The 21,056-nt window shown below is 40.4% G+C and overlaps 1 protein-coding gene across 1 annotated transcript in view; it reads left to right on the top strand.

Moving 5' to 3' along the window:
• The window catches only part of LOC149181003 (two pore calcium channel protein 1-like), a 399,691-nt gene that overhangs the window by 289,665 nt on the left and 88,970 nt on the right, over positions 1-21,056 (top strand). Inside the window, exons 15-16 of the mRNA XM_089414060.1 lie at positions 2,471-2,535; positions 2,683-2,773. Of these exons, the coding sequence (XP_089270186.1) occupies positions 2,471-2,535; positions 2,683-2,773 (156 nt within the window). The remainder of the gene's footprint in view (positions 1-2,470; positions 2,536-2,682; positions 2,774-21,056) is intronic.

Below are 21,056 nucleotides of genomic sequence, written 5' to 3'. Positions count from 1 at the left end.
TATCTCCTATTTGTGTCATGTCATCAACTTTATTGATGTGTTTAAATTGAGCTTCTCATGTTCATGTTTTTCCCGTTTCTCTTAATTTTTCATCTCTCCTCTTCACATCTTTTCCTTTTTATTGCTTTTGATTTTTCATAGGTTTTTGCTTCAAAAACCTAAGAGAATTTATCAAATATGTTTTGAATTCTATGCTTGAAACACTTATCAAATTAAGAAAGCTTAAAACTTGTGTATGCCTAATATATGTGTCTGCTCTCTTTCTTCTCTTGACAAGACCAGTTTGATAAAGGCATATTCTCCTAGAATAATTTGGCAACTCCAATCACAAAGAAAATGGCATTTGCTTTGATCAAATGTTATCAAAATTAAATTGATGATGGAACTAATTGACCCCAAAATATGAACCAGATTGAAATTGGATCAAAACATTAAAGTACCAATCAAATAGACAATACACAAAATATTCAAATTTTAATAAAAAGTCATATTCATGTACATCCAAATCATTACATGCAAATATCCAAAATTTTCTTATGTATATAGCAGGTAAGTGTGCATAATGTTGTATATCTGTTGTATTCTTTGTAAATAAAATTTGAGGACAGGGTTTGGGGGGTGTTGATTTTGAAGGGTCTTCTATACTGATACTTATCTTTGATGATTTTTAATCTTTTCATATTCTTATTCATTTTTCCATCATTCAATAATTACACAGAAGACATCGACAATTAAGACAGTAGGAACGTAAAGAGACAGCCACACAAAGAACACAATATTTTACCTTGGGAAAACCCACTTGGGGGAAAAACTCAGCCAACCTTTTCCTTTTAGAGAATGAATGCAACAAGAGATACATCAAACTCACCTAACGAGCAAGATGACCAACCACCAATGACCAAGTCAACCCTCCACAATTCTGCCCACAAATTTCTCTGCAATAAGGTCTCCAAGAGAGCCAAAAACCGTCCAGCAAATCTGCCTCAGAGTTCACACTGTACCACAGAGATATACCGCAGAACAAGTTCTCAAGAGGACCGAAACTTGTCCTCTATCTCAGTCTTAGACCTTGAATGATGCCATAGAATTGTAGCCTCATATATGCGCATAAAACCACAAAACCTTCGCACTACACCATAGAAATATTATGCCACAGTTAGACATCTAGATCTCGGCCTCCTTGATTACTAGAGCGAGCAAGTATCTTCCTCTGATTTTTGTCCTTATGATCCTTGTCTTCTTCGCACCAAAACAGAGATATAATGTGTGATCCAAATCGTCCTTTGGAGGAGAGCGAATAGGCTTAATTTATAGTGTTTCGTCCATGCAAAAGGGTGTCTCATGGGCAGGTTGACTTGACACTTGGAGGGCCAACTTGGTCACTTGTGGTGGCAAAATACAAATTCAAAATTTTCATTTTTCCTCTCTTGATGAGCCTCATAATATTTTTCTTTTTGAATACAAAATAATTGATTTTCGTTTTCTTCCAAGCATGAAGAACATGCCTCAAATAAATTTTCTTTTACAAATACAAATAAAAATATTATGAAAACCAACCATAGCTACAAAATTCAACAAGGTGGGGGGGGATCATCCCCCTAGCTAAGGGGACCATGACGAATGAGCACCCCACTGCCCTCTCGGAACAAAAATAAATAAATAAAACAAAAAATGGACCCTCTTTTTGGTCTGTTTTCTGCATGAAAATGTTTGAAAATCACATATAATCAAAATAGCACAAAGTTATTAGGTTTGTTGTTTGGGATTTTAGGTTTTATTAATTTTATTTAATTTTAAAGTTGTTTTTATGGGCCCAAGCACCTTTATAAACCCCTCTATATAACGGGCTGATTTAAACCAAAAATGCGAGTTCCATACAAAACAAGCAATTTCCAGTTGTTGTTGGTATTTAGATCATATAAATCATAACATGAGAGAGGGAGATAAGATGAATGCGTATTTTATTAAAGGGGAGTCCTTGAATACATTAATAGGGGTTTCTTTTATGTACCATGTAATAATCTATTTGACCACTTTTATAACTAGCCTATAGTTAATATGGGTCATTAACATCAATGATAACCTTCTAAACATTTGGAATTTTTTCCACACTTTCTTATCACTCATAACAATATACTGTGTGTTCCCACTCTAACATATAGCTTGTTAGAATACTTATTTTGCTTAACTATACAACATTTTTGGTTTTCATCTTATGATGTTCTATATGCATGAGAATCTTGAGAGTATTGTATTTTATTTATAACTAATTTAGTATGTAATTGATAAGTAGACTGTTGAATTAATCATCCTTAAATGCTTAACAATAAAATGAAATTTGAATGGCGAGATAGGTATAAGTCTATTAAGATGTACATATTCAATGTAAAATCATCATTTAATGTATAGTGTTAAGTGAATCTGTTCTTTTCGTTGATAGGTATGTGGCTAATGCATCTTTGGTGTGCAGTTATTTGGTGGCCTTGTCTATGCAAACAATCCTAAACTGGAAGGGACAAGTTTCAAAAATGATGAGTATCCTTTTTCTTAGAGTTTTTTGGTCGTGTGTTTATTTATACATGTGTGGAATAACATATTCTTGAGAAATGATTCATTAATAAAGTGAGGTCATATTGATAATATGGTTTTGTAAAATGGCTTTGGATTCTTAACAACTACAAGCTACTTAGTCTTCAACTTTAATGACTATCCGAGTGGTATGGTCACTCTTTTTAACTTGCTGGTCATGGGAAACTGGCAAATTTGGATGGAGGTATGTTCTTAACAACTATCATTTTTCTCTTTAACTTTTTGTCTTGTGCATTCTTCATGTAATAATTATTTTGGGAAATTTATCGAATTTACTATGCCAAAAGTGAAGATTTATAACTTTATATTATAGGAAATTGGAATTCAATAGAACTTCATAATTTTTTAGCAATATAACACTTTTATTGTTTAGGTGAACTTATTGTTCACATTCTTGATACCTAATTATATAGGAAAAAGAACCTGCCTATTTTGGGGTATCTTGGGGAAAGGATCCCTTATGGGATGTTAAGAATTCTAAAAACCTAGGTGTTGATGAAAGACCTGTGAACAAGCACTTAGGAATAAGTCAATAACTCAAATCACCCCTCTCAAATATGACACTAAGAAACTTGAGTTGACTTCTCTCACCCTTGACTGAAGAGTGAAGACAAAACTTAAGGGCTCCAAGAATCAAGTTATCCATAAGCATCAAGATTTGTAATATCCTGGATTATTTTAATTATGACTTTTAGGAAAAAAAATCCATAATTTTTTTCTCAACAAGAATAGCACAAAATAACCTGGAAATACTTCAATCACAAAAACACAAGATAGATAAATGCAAACTCGGCTAGATCCAACCTTATTATATTAATATAATAGCTTGTTACAACAATAGCAATGGCTGACAGTAGCTCCTCAAATCAAATAAATTGGAACTTATAAGTACAACTTGTGAATTTTGATTGAATTCACCAAGGGATGAGATGGGTTTTTGTTAATTTTAGGTATGTTCTATGCTGATAGCAAATTTACTTCAATTTTCCACATTATCTCAATATCAATTCCAGATTAGCAATCACATTTAGCATGATAGTAAAATGCAAATAAAACATAAACATAAATCATAGAAGACAAGCCAAGACAAGAGGACACAAGATGTGGCTCCAGCGAGGGACAAACCCCAATGTGGGGAAACCCTTGATCAATTATTCTTATGTGTTCTTCGATAGTTGAGCAGAGAGAGAGATAGTACATACATCAAAAGTCAACATTTTGACTTATCTAAATAAGAGTAGAGATCTTCTCTAAGAAGATGTCACATGAGATCGCTGCTCTAGACACAGGTGATTCCATCACCTAGCTGTACCTATCTGTGTTGCACCTCATTGTGCTGCACCCAATCATCATGCTGGACCTCATTACTATGTTGCACACATCATACCATGTACATCATCACTGTGCTGCACCATCACGGAGTTGTACCTCATCATTGTGCACTATGATGCACCACTCATTGCTGTCTCTAACACCATGCATCATCCAACTGCTGCTTCTAAAACATGTTACTCCATGCACCTTACAGCACCATGCTGCTGCAATATACCATATCATGTTGCACCCCTTTTGAGGTATTCAACACTCCATGTTAACCCAACACGTGGCTCCCACAAGCTGTTCCGAATCTGGTCAATATCAAAGCACTAACACTGCTCCAAATCTGCTTGACACTTTGTTGTTCCTAACTGTTCTGGTTAGGGCTCTTGGGCATACTGCTGCAGCCCTAAACTCCTCTCAACAGTCCTCAAACAGCCCTCCAAAAACTGCAGACTAGGCAAGGATAGATTCTCCTCCTCCACGCTGAATGTAAGGGCTCAAGTCAGCCCTCAAATTTGTCCATGGTAGATTAGCAGTACTGCTGTCATTTATATTTGCATACTGTTGTTTGCTGCAGACCTGGTTAGGGCACTTACACAGCCCTAGACATACCCCATAGTCAACAAACCAACCCCATAAGGACTGCGGCCCATCTTGGAAAGCTTCCTCCCATGCCACGCTGCCTTTTTAGGGCACTGTCCATCCTTGACAGCCGTCACGCAGTCCCTAACTATGTGCTATGGCCTGTGGCCTAGCACAACAACCTTCCTGTAGCTTCTGCCTCCACAAAATGTGACCAAACAATCTCAGAACAATAGCGTACTGCCCTACTAAGATTCGGCCTAGTAGCCTACTCTCTCAGCCCTTGAAACAGCAAGATTCCAGCCCTAAAACAATCTACACTTGCCTCAGCTTCAGCCTCCTGTAGCAGACTTCAAACCCTTGCTTCCATGCTGCCCAAGACCCCTCTCTTCCTACGGCTATGTTGTCTTAGTTTCATAGCTATTCCTTTGAGAACATTGCATACTTGGATCAACAACATCTAGGGCTAGGGTAGACCCTTTAGGACAATGTATATATAGCTCCTTCCTTGACAGCGAAGAGTGTTCTCTTTTCATGACAGCATTGTAGTTAGGGCATCATCTTCTTAGGGAAGCGTATACTCTTAGGATCTTTCCTCCCACCAAAACCCAAAGATAAGTGGAGAGGAAGAGATCACAAAAGGAGTGTGTGTCCAAATGACTTTCAAGGCACCTTGATTTATACTAAAACGTTGAGCATAAGTGGGGGCAATTCGGTTGCTAGCCGACCTTGACGAATTGTCCCATAACACAAATAAATTCATATCTCCATGAATACTTATCGGAATCGGATGATCTTTAGATCAATCCTACACCTCTCGATGAGAGGAATCCAAGAAAAATATCAACTGCCATAAATAAGATGACCCACATGGAGTTTGGCCCTAGTTGCCAATTTTAACACTCCCTCTCAACTAGGGAGAACTCCATCCGCTGATCCATCTGCCAGACTGTGCTATCTCTGCCATCAGTGCCCTGCACTGCTCTGCTCTGCTCTGCTGAACCATGAAGAAGAAGAATTGATCGAGAATGTCTCATACCATTCTCTACTGACCCGAAGTCAGTCCCATATGAAGAGAGTGTCTCATACCACTCTTACTAATCCGAAATCAGTTCCAAATAAAGAGAGTGTATCATACCACTCTTATTGATCCGAAATCAATTCCAAATAAAGAGTGTATCATACCACTCTTACTGATCCGAAATCAGTTCCAAAAGAGAGTGATTTATATCACTCTTACTGATTAGAATTCAGTTCCAAAAGAGTGTCTCAAACCACTCATACTGACCCGAAGTCAGTTTCATTGATCCTAGATTAATATCATCCTAGCAGCGGGAGTACGATAGATACATGATGCATCCATTGATACTACTATGGTCCCTATCCTCATTTCCCTACTCATTGGCCAAATGAGAGGTACTTCCCATGAGTCCCAGACTGCATGGGTAGGATGTCTCAGCAGGAGAAGGATGAACCACTCATCCTGCCTACATGTCACCATGGGTATCCCAAGGGAAAGCTGAACCACTCACCTTATACACAGCAAACCACTAGGGGAAGGCTGGCCGCTGAACCACTCACCCTATGATTTTGTGTCTCGGCAGGAGAAAGATGAACCACTCATCCTACCTACATAGCAGACCACTAGGGAAAGGTTGAACCACTCACCCTATGGTTGGTCATCGCTCCACGATGTATCCCCAAGCCCCCCAGAGCTCAATGTCCATCTCATACAAGACCTTCAGGAGAGAGTCTCTCCACGACTCCTAGTCATTCTTGGAAAGTCACAAATTTGACCTTTCCCAGGGGATTCATCTGAATATCGGCGACCTGCACATCAGTTCCGATACAAAGGAGCCTCCATGCTCGTTGTTGTACCATATCCTAGATAAAATGTTACCTAATGTCTATATGCAGGGAGCGATCATAAAACATGGGATTCCTCAACAATCGAATCCCCCGCTGGTTGTCACAGAAGATCGCGATGGTATCCATCACGTGTCCAAACAGCTCACTAAAGAGCTTCCACAACCAGACAACTTCATAGGAGGCCATACTCTCAGTTACGTATTTGGCCTCAGTGGTGCTCAAAACAACCGACTTTTGCTTCCTTCTCATCCAAGATATCGACGCAAAACCCAAAGAGAACCAACACTCATAAGTGCTCTTGCGATCCCCCACACTGCTTGCCTAGTCAACATCAGAATAATCATGCAGCTTCACATTTCCGACAGTGTATCTCAATCCATGAGAGATTGTGCCCTGAAGATATCTCAAAAGATTCTTAACGCCAATCCAGTGACGCTCAACCATATATGAGCTCAACATGCTAACTGCAAAACATATATCTCGACGGGAGTTCACCAAGAACATCAATGCTAGAAAGAGTTTAAGAAACTCAGAGGAATTTCTCAAATCAGGTCCGACATCACTACCGCATAACTTCTTAAAGTTAGGCTTCATCGAGGTAGTCACGGGCTTGCAGTTCACCATTCCAAATCTGGAATCCAACTCCTTCTTACTTTTGCAAATGAGAGGGCCTACACCTGTCAGAAAGAGGTTTTCCTCATAAAGTGCCAGTATGAGAGGTCTATCATCCACAACCTTTAAACAATGGTTTGGACCGTCTTCACTCCTAGTGAATCTCAGCTTCATCAAACAGCTATCAATCCTCTCTTATCAAGCTCGGGGTGTGTTGTCGCGCAGATTGACACGACAACGCTCAGACCGGGGGCTGTCACTCTGATCCCCGATCCCTCCGTTTAAGCCGGCCTCCCGCGGCTAAGGGGGGTAGACCCTGCGAGATAGTGAAGACCAACTGCCAAACAGTTGGGTGGGAGACACGATACACGATATGATAAGCACTAGATGGATTTAAAGATTTAATAGACCAGTGCCTTGTGGAGTTAATGTTTAAATGATTACTTTTTAAATGATATAGAAACATGGACCATGAACAGCAACCATCTATCATCAGCTAAAACACAATGCTCTTAGAATGACAAAAACGATATCCAGCAGCTAAAAATTTGAAAAGATGAATACTTTAAATCACCACGAGAATCATAAACCATCAACCAGATATCAATTTCGCATCTCGGCTTGAAAACTTTAGATCTCAGCAATAAAGATATAACGTGAAAGCTCTTGAGACTTTGCAAAAATAATTTCCCACAAAATTTTTATTTTTTTAAAAAAAAATTTAAATCTTTTTTCAATTTTTTATTTTTCAATATTATGGAAATTAAAAATCTAAAAATTAAAATTCTAAAACTAAATTAACTTTAAAACTAAACTATTAAATTAAATTAAAATCTAACCTAAAGTCTAATTAAAACTTAATCTAAGGACTAAATATTAAAAAAAAAACTATTTTAAATAAAAAAAAACAAAACTACACGAAAATTTTAAATCTAACCAAATCAAAATTATAAAACAAACCTAAGCTAACCCCTTTTCATTTTTTTATTTTTTTTATATGAGTTAATATTAAACAAAATCCCAAAGCCCTTTTACAATACAAAAAATCTAACCTAAATAAAACGAACTATAGCAAAAACCAAAGATTAAATTAAATTTTAAATCACAATCTACACTAACCTACGCCTGCCCTGACGGAAACGCATCAAAACTACAGCGAAGACTTGAGAGTAAACTTACGGAACTGATTTCGAGCGCTCGACTTACCAAAAATTAATTCAACGAAGACGCAGTTACCTGGCCCGTCCACAAAAATCACGCGTTTTGACCCAACGTATTACCTGGTATCGATTCCGCGTTTTCCCTTTCTCATTGTGTGCAGATCCGTGAGATTTCAATGGAGGAACGCAGGCTTAGCTTCGACGCATGATGTATTTGCCACACAGAAAAATTTGAAGTCGAAAATTTGTTTGTTGTTGCACCTGCGGCCTTGGACGAGTTTTCAATGGCATACGATGGCAAAAGAAAGTGCAGCGGGGCGTTTTGATTGAGACTGTTTGGATCTCATCTGAGCCGCAGACCGAATCTAAACCAGCTGCCGGAGTGAGTGACGGTTGATGCCTCTGATCGAAAAATCGTTTTAGAGCTCCAGTTATCTCCACGCACTTTCTCAGATTTCTTGATTCGTTCTTGTCTTTGACAGGCCGGCGGTAAATATGGCTCTTACGGCTCTAACGATATGACTCGGATTAGTGCAATCTTTGCGGCGGAGTGGAATCGTAACCCCAATCTACAGCTATAAATTTTATTTCTGAGACAAATCAAATAGCGTATAACCCCGAGCCGAAATTTGATCCTTGTTTACTGAATGAATGAAAATGCCAGTACAACAGTTGAAAGATAGCCACGATTGTAAGCACAGGATTGCTGTAATCTGGACAGTCACGAGCTCCTGAAAATCTGATCTTGATGAAAACCCTAGTCAGTGCAATGAAAGCCCTGTACACGAAAACAAAACCCTAATGAAAACTGTAAAAAAAAATTTGAAACCCTAGATCAGCTAATTTAATGTACAGATTTAGCCCCTTCACAGCCAGATTTAACAATAAGAACAGGAAAATTTTAAAGAAAAGAAATTTCAGATTGTCACTGTGAAAAAAACTTCAGAAATTCTCTCATGCAGATCAGAAAAATAAAACCGAATGATAGACCCAGGATCAAATCCACTGGGCTCAGCAGAAAATGCTTGTGGGAGTTGGCTGGTTCAGCCGAGAACTTCCCCTAACGCCCACCAAATCTTCTTCAGCAAGGGTTTTTCTGCACAGCTCAGAAACAACCATCAGTAAAGAGGGCAAGAATGCTGCTAGATCTCAGGAAGTAATGGAGATACCTGCCATTACTTCAGAAACCCTAACAGCACCCAAACCCTAGCAAGTGAGCAAGATACCTGTACCCACAATACTCTACAAAAGCTATTATTAACAGCTGAAAATAACATATGCAGAAAATTAAAACAATCTCACAGCATTTCAAGAGAGTAACACCAGCAAGATATGGACCCCAAAGTCTTCTTTATTAACCAGAAACAAATTTACAAGAGAGCTTCTTCAGTCTTTGACTCACAGATCCAATGATCTCAAATGACCCCCTAAGACCCTATATAAAGGGAATGATCCTAACGGCTAGTTCGAGTGATCCATGTAGAAATGATCTCGACCGTTGATGAGGATCAAGACATCTCTTGATCTCATCCGTCGATTTATTAACTTAAAATATTATTATTTTATTAGTTAGGGTTTTTGCTTCATTTTTTAATTATTATTATTATTATTTTTTATTTTTTATTTTTTTTTTTAATTTTATTATTTTTATTCATTTTTTAATTTTTTAATTCATTTAACATGGATCACTGAACTAAGCTTTCGGAAACATCACCTAGGACCTAGGACTTAGGACTCATGAGGGGACTTAAAACATTTCTCGACCCTCAGGACACATTACATCATGACTTTTACAATTTACATCTCAAGGGGACAAGCCCACTTAATACAGACCCTGATAAAACACCCAGCTCTGCGACACCACGATAATCTAGCAAATCAACACACTAGGATTCTCCTAAAGTTCTAATGACAAAATCAATCCCGGCTTTGGGGTCAGGTTTGAAGGAAAACTCTGCCGATCCGTGGATCGGTGAGACGAAAAACCTTCCGGGACGTAGACTATCATCAGAAAGTTAGGTCCACCTAGGCAAATTACATACATGACTCATGTCTGCTAAGATTATTTACAATTAATACATGCAGACTGGGTTTACAATCAAAAAGATCAAGCTGCTGATGATGGCAGGATGGCACGGACATGCTGATCAGGTGCTGCTTCTTTCTATCAAGAAAAACGGGGTGCAATGCATGGGTAGTTGACCAGAAGAGGTCAACAGGGTGTTAGCTCTAAATCATAGAGAGCTTTCATCAACTTGTATACATGAGATTCCAAATCATGAATCTCAAACCCCTCGGGTTGTTCCAAATTTGTGTACTTGCTACATGAGGGGAATGGTCCCCTTGTGAGTTTTCCTTCGGTACATCTCGGACATGTACCTTCATGCTCTTCTTGAATTCAGGCATCTCTGTCACCATCTGTCTCACATCAGGAGTGAGCAGACCTCCGGTGCTATAGAAGAGATGTGTCACACGACATGGTCCCCATTGGACTTCCTGCAACTTGATACAAATTGCCAACCCTGAATTCAAAAGCATATTTAAAGTTACTTTTTCAAATATGTACCTTTCCATCAATGAATATCTTCCATTTCCAAAATGGACACCAGGTTCTTCTCGAGATCAGGTACATATACCTTGATCCAATTGAAGAGTAACATTCCCTACACCCCTTGTGGGATAGGTGGCATCGTGTCCAAGAATAATTTCCGAGTTGTTTCCTCCTCTCTCAGATTAGAGAGAACTTCCTTGTGTCCGTTGAAGTGCTTATTGGCTTTTCTAATTTTAACCCGTTAAAAATTCTTCCTGTACTATCTGATTTATTTCTTCCTACTTGTTCAATTACTTAACATGTTATTTACCATGTAAATACTGAAAATAAATACAAGTATAGTATCAACACATACAGATCATCAACTGAAAGTAAACAAGCACACAAGTGATACCGTTGTTTTTGGACTAATGTCCCCAAAAAAACCCAATGCAGGAAAGTCGGTGCAGCTATTCAGAGGGTTTTATTATTATGTAGTTTTAGAATACAACCTGGGCGCCAGAAATGGCTCACCCAACAGAGAATGCCCTTGGCAGTAGTACCTCTCACTCGGAGATAGATATTCTGGCTAAATCACCGAATGCACGATCCCACAACAACAATGCAACTTCTGTTGCTTTGCGTCACTCTGATAGGGACTGTGTCATCCTATCTGGCTCTTCAGCTCTCAGTCTGTCCCACGAAATGCTCCCAGCGCTGCCTCTAGGCCCTACGTCAGCCTCTCTGGATTCTGCGTCAGCTTTTGGAGCCTTTGCGTCTCACACGCTGGCCCTCTCTACCTCTGCGCAACTCCTGGCTGCCTCTGCGTGGCCTCTAGCTGGCTCTGCATCCCTCTCCCGGCTTTGCGTTGATCCTCCTGGTACTAACTCTGTCTCTCTGTTATGTATTCACTGCCTCTCAGCGACAACTCAAGTCACTCACTCAATTTCCTCAGCAAACCTTGCCCCCGAAAATCGAGTTCTTCATCTCTCTTGGTGTGTTCTCCAACTGACCCTCAAGTCTCCTCTTATACTTTTCTCGTTGGTCCATCAACAGCCAAGATTAAATCTCTAATCAACGGCTAATATTAGATTTTGCTTGATCCTTGTCTTTTGGACCATTCTAACCTAGTTTTATCTTAATACCCATTAATATTTTATTTTTCCTATGTTTAGACTTAGGAACTACATTAAAAATATTAATTATTTTAATATCTCCCAAACCGGTTAGATTTTGTTCAAACCATTTTTGGATCTTGGAGATCTCATGTGCTTTAGCCTCTCCTCCAATTTTCGTGGCTAGAGCATATCCAATGCAACCCCAAACCAACACTCCCTCTTAGTGAGAATTGTCCTCTAGTAATACTCCTCATTGAGTATCACCTTGATCATCCAGCATCGGTCCATGTGCTAAATTGCTAATGCTAGGCCTCCCTGCCAAACATTCTCTACAATGCTGCATCATGTACTGCTACCCATGGCCATGCCACTGCCACTATTGCATCTGCACTGCAACCCCTCTCATCATGCTGCATTGTGTTGTCCATAGCACTGCCACTGCTAACCGTTGCACTACAACTCAGTTACTAAGAAGTAAGTAACTGATCCTCCCAACTCTGACATCTCTCTCAGGCTAGAAACTCTCCCGTTGCTAAAGCTCCCTCTGCTGCTAACAAGTGCTCCTTCTACTGACCTCTACGCTGCTGCAACAACTCCATGCATCTCACACCATTGCACACCTCTTCGTGCCATCCTGCATTGGTGCAATACTCCCGTGCTTCTCGCACTGTTGCATCCTACTAGCCTCTGCGTTGTCCCAGGACTCCTGCACTGTAGTACTCTTTGCGGCTTCATCTGCATCCGTCTCTATCGACATCTGCCAATCCTACTACTCCTCTTCCGGGCTCCTGAAGCAAGGTATAATCCAAGAGGTTGGGTACCTCAAGGATCCTGCCCCTCATTGCCTATAGTCCTCATGACTACAACTTGATGTCTCCCCACTTCTTTTCGAGTGGCACATGAGCACTCATGGCACAGTCGTCATCTGTCTCCACTTCTTTCTCCACCCTCGCTAGCGCTGCGTTGGTTTCAGAAGCCTCTCCCTTACTCTTCTTCCTCGGACACTAGTTCACATAGTGACCTAGTTCCCCACAATGGAAGCATTTGACCTTAGAGAGGTCCTTCTTCTTTCTCTTCTCCTGCTTTCCTACAGATGCGAGAGCCGCATCTTCTTCTTCCTCCTCCTTGATTCTGGCCCCTTTTCCGCTACTCCTCACCTTGGTCACCCGTCTGATCTCTTCTTGACGAAGAGCCGCCCACAGTTCCTCCTATTGAAGTTTCTAAGTCTTTTTAGTTAGAAACCCTCCATGCACTTTATTTGATTTATTCCTACCTACTTGTTATGTTACTTAACAAGTTATTTACAATGTAAATACTGAAAATAAACACTAGTGCATGCTCAACATATTACAGATCAACAACTAAAGGAAACAGAAACAATCACACCATATGACACCATTATTTTTGGACCAATGTCCCTAGAAAAACCCAATGTGGGAAAACCAGTGCAGTTATCTGAGGGTTTTCTTATTAAGCAATATCAGAGTACAATCTGGGTGCCGAAACTGGCCTACCCAACAGAGAATTTCCTTGGCAGTAATACCTCTTAGTTTGAGACAAATCTCTTGGCTAAAACCCCGAATAATCCTTCTGGCAGCTACTCAGCACCAATCTGCCCTAGAAACCCCAGTGTCAGCCTTTTTGGACTGCGTCAGCCCCTCTCTGCCTAGCACTGGCCCTGCGTCACCCCAGATGGGTCTGTGTTAGCCTTAGGAGGCCCTGCGTCAGCCTTCTGGCCCTCTGCGTCAGCAACGCTGGCCTCTCTAAGGCTCTGCGCAACTCTGGACTTCCTCTGCGTGGCTCTGCATCACTCTCCCCGGCTGCTACGCTGCTCTCCCAGCACTATCTCTGCCTCTCTGTCTCTTTGTACTCAATGCCCCTCAGCTACAACTCCCGATCACTAATTCTATCTCTCTTAGCAAACCTCACTCTAGAGAATAGAATGACTAATCACTCTGGTGTTCTCTCCAAGTGACCCTCAAGCCTCCTCTTATACTTTTTTCGTTGACATATCAACGACCGAGATTAATTCCCTAATCAATGGCTAAGATTAGATCTAGCTTGATCCATGCCTTTTGGATCATTCTAACATAGTTTTATATTAATTCACATTAATATTTTATTTTGCCTAAGTTTAGACTTAGGGACTCCATTAAAAATATTAATTATTTTAATATCTCCCAAACTGTTTAGAATCTGCCCAAACCCTTTCTGGGTATTGGAGATCTCATGTGCCTTAGCCTCTCCACCAATTTTCGTCGCTAGAGCACATCCGATGCTACCCCAAATCACCTCCCAATCTGGAAGGCTCGACCTACCCAGTATGCTCTCGACAAATACCCCCCAATCCTTTGACACTACGTTCAATGTGGTCCTCACCATCAGTTCCTGATCCGGCATGCCCCTATGGAAGTTAGCTGGTCTTGGATCTCCTTCAATCCACCGAGGAAGACATCTATCTGCTCTCCCTTCTGCATATGGTATGACCGCAACTGATTTTCAAGTAACATCTTCCTCTGCACGAAAGTATGCTGGTACAATTTCTTTAGGGCCTCCAACATCTCATTTGTCGTGTCCTTCTCAGCAATATGCAACACCACATGATCCTTGACCCCATCAAGGATGATGCACTTTGCCCTAGCCATTGCCTGCTCATACTTCTCATTTTCAGCTGGGTCAACTAGGATCGCTATCGTTTTCAAGGCGAAGTGATTGATGCAATTCCTGTCTAGAATGGACAAGATCCTAGCCTTCCAGACTACGAAGTTGGAAGCTTCGTCCAGTCTATCCTGATCTCTCAACCCATTCACTGCTATCTTGTTGCTCTTCTTCTGGCTCCTCTGTGTCTCTTTACTTCCCTCTTGGAAGTCCTCAGTTCGACTCCCTCTGAGTCTTGATTTCCTTTCTAGAAATTCCTCCTCCTTGGTCTTGCCTTGTTAGGTATTGTTCTGACCATACCCCACTAGTTTTGCTCTGCAACCCCTATACCTACGCAACTTGAAGAACTAAGCCTCTATGCTTTGCACAATCCCGACACCGGCGAAATATGCACCTCTTGGCCACAGCGTCAACCCTTCCTGGCTGAGAAAGATGACCAGGCACTACATAGGTCAGGTCTGCTCCTCTCTGCCACTGCGGTAAGAAAGATGACCAGGCACTGCGTAGGTCAGGTCTGCTCCTCTCTGCCATTGCACTAATCCTCCTCCTGGCTCGAACTAATGACGCAGGCACTCTGCGTCACCCCTTCCTTGCTGCTTTCTGCTAGGAACAACTTTTGTCACTTGGGACAGTTGTTTTTTGCTGCTACTGCTCTGCTCGGCTGATGCTGTCAGTTATCCTGTGATTTGCAACCACGCTCTAATACCATGTTGGAATTTCTAATTTTAACCCGTTAAAAATTCTTCCTGTACTATCTGATTTATTTCTTCCTACTTACTCAATTACTTAACAAGTTATTTACCATGTAAATACTGAAAATAAATACAAGTACAGTATCGACACATAGATCATCAACTGAAAGTAAACAAGCACACAAGTGACACCGTTGTTTTTGGACTAATGTACCTGGAAACACCCAATGCCGAAAAACTGGTGCAGCTATTCAAAAGGTTTTATTATTATGCAGTTTCAGAATACAACGTGGGCGCCAGAAATGGGTCACCCAACAGAGAATGCCCTCGGCAGTAGTACCTCTCAGTCGGAGACAGATATTCTGGCTAAATCACTGGATGAACGATCCCACAGCAACAATGCAGCTTCTGTTGCTCTGCGTCACTCTGATAGGGACTGCGTCACCCTATCCGGCTCTCCAGCTCTCAGTTTGTCCCACGAAATGCTCCCAGCGCTGCCTCTAGGCCCTGCGTCAGCCTCTCTGGCCCAGCGTCAGCCTCTCTGGGCTCTGCGTCAGCTTCTGGAGCCTTTGCATCAGCCCCTGGACCCTCTGCGTCTCACACGTTGGCCCTCTCTGGCTCTGCGCAACTCCTGGCTACCTCTGCGTGGCCTCTAGCTAGCTCTGCGTCCCTCTCCCGGCTCTGCGCTGATCCTCCTGGTACTAACTTTGCCTCTCTGCTATGTATTCACTGCCCCTCAGCTGCATGTCAAATCACTCACTCAATTTTCTCAACAAACCTTGCCCCAAAAAATTGAGTTCTTGATCTCTCTTGGTGTGTTCTCCAACTGACCCTCAAGCCTCTTATACTTTTCTCGTTGCCCCATCAATGGCCGAGATTAAATCTCTAATCAACGGCTAAGATTAGATTTGGCTTGATCCATGACTTTTGGACCATTCTAACCCAATTTTATATTAATACCCATTAATATTTTATTTTTCCTAAGTTTAGACTTAGGAACTCCATTAAAAATATTAATCATTTTAATATCTCCCAAACCGTTTAGATTCTAACCAAACCATTTCTGGGTCTTGGAGATCTCATGTACTTTAGCCCCTCCACCAATTTTCGTGGCTAGAACACATCCAATGCTACCCCAAATCAACAGTGCCTTGAAGCACCATTATCAATATACCACTTTTCCAAAGTGTCCGAATGAGAGGTAGTGAAGAGGGGCCGATATGAACTCCTCTTGCTTATCCAAAACAACATTTGATTCTTCATACCTGGAGATCTTTGAAGAGTTGGCCATTTTCCCTGATGACCATCATTCCTTTGTCCTTCGCCATTGTACCTGTCATTCCTTCGATCATTGAAGATGCCCCTGGAATAATTGATTTGTCCCTTCTATTCGGACACTCCTTCGCATAATGGCCAAACTTATTGTAAGCAAGGCATCTTCCTTTCCTTCCACCCTTAGTGTACTTTTTCTTTGTAGATGGTGCATTTTGTGAAGGCTCCAGGATTTTACCCTTCATGTAATCCAGCACTTCCTGCTCTTCCAATGTCATATTCAGAGACATCTTCCATTCAAGACCAGAGCTTGTCTTCAATCAGGAAGAGGGATGAGGAACCCATTGAGCCTTTGACCTTGTCCAACTGTCTTCGGTGATTCCTTTTTCACTCTTGCTTGGGCTTTGTCTTCGCCTCACCTCTGATACCATGTTAATTTTAGGTATGTTCTATGCTGATAGCAAATTTACTTCAATTTTCCACAATAGCTCAATATCAATTCCAGATTAGCAATCACATTTAGCATGATAGTAAAATGCAGATAGAACATAAACATAAATCATAGAAGACAAGCCAAGACAAGAGGACACAAGATGTGGCGCCAGCCAGGGACAAACCCCAATGTGGGGAAACCCTTGATCAATTCTTCTTATGTGTTCTTCAATAGTTCAGCAGAGAGATAGTACATATACATCAGAAGTCAACATTTTGACTTATCTAAATAGGAGTAGAGATCTTCTCTAAGAAGATGTCACATGAGATAGCTGATCTGGATACAAGTGATTCCATCACCTAGTTGTACCTATATGTGCTGCACCCAATTATCATGTTGGACCTCATTACTATGTTGCACACATCATACCATGTACATCATCACTGTGCTGCACCATCACGGAGTTGTACCTCATCATTGTGCGCTATGCTGCACTACTCACAGTTGTCTCTAACACCATGTAGCATCCAACTGCTGCTTCTAAAACATGTTACTCCATGCACCTTACAGCACCATGCTGCTGCAATATACCATATCATGTTGTATCCCTTTTGAGATATTCAACACTCCATGTTAACCCAACACATGGCTCCCACAGGCTACTCTGAATCTTATCCAAATATGGTCAATATCAAAGCACCTCTAACACTGCTCCAAATCTGCTTGACAGTTTGTTGTTCCTGACTGTTTTGGTTAGGGCACCTGGGCATACTGCTGCAACCCTAAACTCCTCTCAACAGTCCTCGAACAACCCTCCAAAAATTTCGGACTAGGCAAGGAGAGATGCTCCTCCTCCAGGCTAAATGTAAGGGCTCAAGACAACCCTCAAATCTGCCCACGCTAGATTAGCAGTATTGTTGTAATTTATATTTTCATATTGTTGTTTGCTGCAAACCTGGTTAGGGCACTTACGCAACCCTAAACATTCCCCACAGTCAACAAACCAACCCCATAAGGGCTGCGGCCCATCTTGGAAGGCTTCCTCCCATGCCACGCTGCCTTCTTAGGTCATTGTCCATCCTTGACAGCCCTCACGCAGTCCCTAACTGTGTGCTCTGGCCTGCAGCCTAGCACAACAGCCTTCCTGTAGCTTCTGCCTCCACAAAATGTGACCAAACAATCTCAAAACAATAACGTACTGCCCTCTAGTAGCATCCCCTTTTCCCTATATTTCTCTAAACCACCACCTTCCTTCCCTTTCCTGTCTCCGTGTCTCTTTCTCTATTACATGGAACTTCACATGCCTTCGAATCTTATTTGATTTTCATGAGATTTTATTGAGTAGGTTCACCTTTTAAAAGGTATGCTATGTAGGATTACTTTAATTAGTTTAGTTATGGTTTATTTTATCAATTAAATTAATTTATTTTATTTATAATTTTAATTAAATTATGTTATTATTTTATTTATTTTAATTAAATATAATTTGTAAATTAAAATAAAAATTTTCTTTTAATTAAGGATTACCATATATATATATATATAAGGGTAGTATATGTATCAAATACCTAACTAGATATACTCATTATATTCTGGTGAGATAGGAATTTATTCCGATAATCAATTCATTACCCTATTTAGAAATTTCATTGTATTAGCAAGTATATATAGTGCGATACATACAGGCCCATGCATATGTAGCTATCATATGGATGCCCTGAATGTATGCTAATATTCGTATTTTGTTTGTAATTGTAGGTGGGCCATTACATGTTCTTCATACTTATAGAGTCAAAAAGAGTCAAAAGGAAATTATTTGAGTCATGTCCCATTTGGACATTTGTAAGAAAAAAAAAAGAATTTTTATTGAGTCGTAAGTTCACAAGTTGAACAAGTCAGCCCAGTCTTCCAAAAACCACCCATTCGACCTCCTGGACGGACATATATCGAAGGCAGTTCGATCACTTTGAAGCACACTCGCTCATCTTCATCATATATATCTTCTGCACCTAACGAAGGAGTAATAGACTAAGAAGAAGGAGAGAAAAGAGCTCGCATAAGTGGAGGATGAATTTGTTAATTTTCCAGTGTTCTATGCTTGACACAATCACTTATTGCAATTCTTCTTCAATTAGCAAACAATTATCCAATATAATTTCAGTCTTCCAGCAACAATAAACAATTATAGATAGAACAGTAATCTAAATGCACAATAGAAGACAACCAAGAACAATAGAGACACAACAATTTGGTCAAAGACCGGGGAAAAACCCCACAAGGGGGAAAACCCTTTCCAAATTCTTCTTCTATTAGTTTATCATCAAATGTTCAAGAAATAGATACATAATCCAAGTACATTAACAATGAGTAAAGGTCAAATCCTTGACTAGTCCAATCAACCATCCAATACCCAGTGAAAGATGAGCCCAAAAGTCAAATCTGCAATTTCTAGTCAAAGTCAACAACAATCAATGTTGTCCTAACCAATCAATGGTCAATGGTCAAAGTGCCTAGAAAAATTCGATCAAGGCAGCAAAGAACTCAACCTCCTCAGCTTTGTCAAACTTGGTCAAAACTGTAATGTCCCCATTTTTATTCTTCTCCATAGTACAGTCAGGTTGGGTTTCCAGGATAGGGGATGCCCAGGTCAGGGGAGCAAGTTTATGTCATCAGGGGTTCCAATGGAGTTTTGAGGAGTTTTTATGGGATCTGATGGCATTCGTTTGGCATATTTCATCATCCGCACAGTTTTCCTTTCATTCCGTCGCATTCTGACAACTTTCAAAAATTAGCATTATTACGGGGCCTAACTTAATTAATTATGCTCGAGGTGGCATTCCGGGGAGATTAATTGATGGAACGCCTCAGTGTAATAGCTCGTTGGAACCGGAACAAGAAGATCTACAGGATGGGATGCTGAGAAGTGACTTCCAATGGCCGAAGAGAGTATGGTGGGCGATTTACCATTTTCCTTGATTAAAAATGACTTTAATTAGTCATTTAATTAAGGAAAAATAATTAATTGGAGGAAATGGGCCAAAAGTGACTTAAGTGAAATAAAATAAAATTAAAATGTCACTTAAGATAAATTCAATGGAGGAGCTTCTAGAATAATAATAAAATAATAAAATAAGATGCTTCTAGAGGCTTGGAGATCTATCCATTAGATCTATAAAAGAGGAGGAGGAGGTCATTTGGAGACATCTTGGATTTGATATTGTTTCTTGTATGAGAGGTTGAGAACCCAGTTCTCTACTCCATTGGTAGCCCCAAGACGGAAACCCTTGGGTGATTTAGAGAGATTGGGCGAGCACCCATCTCCCCTTGGTGGATTCATTCAGAATCCACAGGTGTAGTGATTGATTTCCTGTTTCAGTTTGGAGGTCGGCATCAACATTATCACATATCTTGGAGGGTTGTTCCCAGCTATTGTATTGGCATATATTTCTATATAATAAAGCTGGATTTTGTTATTGTTGCTGCATTTCTCATTGTTCCTCATGTTGTGATATTTTAATGAGATTTTCGTGCAATTTATGGGTTTATTGTTTCAATCAAATTTCTGGTGTTTGGGTTTTAAATGGAAATCTTTTGTTAAGTGAATGATAATTTTATGTGAAGGGTTTGTTCCAAATTTCCTTCATTCGGGACATTACAGTGGTATCAGAGCCTTGATCTTGGCCAGCCAACGGGTTTCCAGTCTTTAGTTGCCGTTATTTGTTGATTTCGGGTAGCATCGAATGTGCTCTAAGTCTCAAATTTTGCAGGGAGGCTTAGGCACACGAATTCCAAAGAACCTAGAAAGCGTTTTGGGAAATTCCACCCAGAGACAGTTTTATTAAAATAATTAATTATTTTAATGGGACCCTAAGTCTAAACTTAGGAAATTAAAATAATTAACGGGTACTAATCTAACTATGGGTGTAACTTCTAGAAGAAGACGAGGATCAAGCCAAAATGATCTTAGCCATTGATTAGCTTCTAATATGGGCCGTTGAATGTCAACGAGAAGATTATTTAAGGAGGCTTGAGGGTCATTTGGAAGACACACAGAGAGTTGATCAATCAGATTGAATAGCTGAAGCTAGAGGCAGTGCAGTGATTTGTAGTGATCACGCAGAGAGGGGCAGAGGAAGTTTTGGCTGGAGGATCTTCTCTGGAGCCAAGAATACCCAGCAGAGAGGTAGAGAGACACACAAAAGAGGCAACGCAAAGGCCAAA

The sequence above is a fragment of the Pinus tabuliformis genome, chromosome 3_2 (genome assembly GCF_031772625.1).
Source record: "Pinus tabuliformis cultivar Carrire ecotype Pingquan chromosome 3_2, CPIR1, whole genome shotgun sequence".
Lineage (NCBI taxonomy): Eukaryota > Viridiplantae > Streptophyta > Pinopsida > Pinales > Pinaceae > Pinus > Pinus tabuliformis.
The sequence above is the reverse complement of the archived record's forward strand: the minus strand, read 5'-3'. Positions and strand labels throughout refer to the sequence as shown.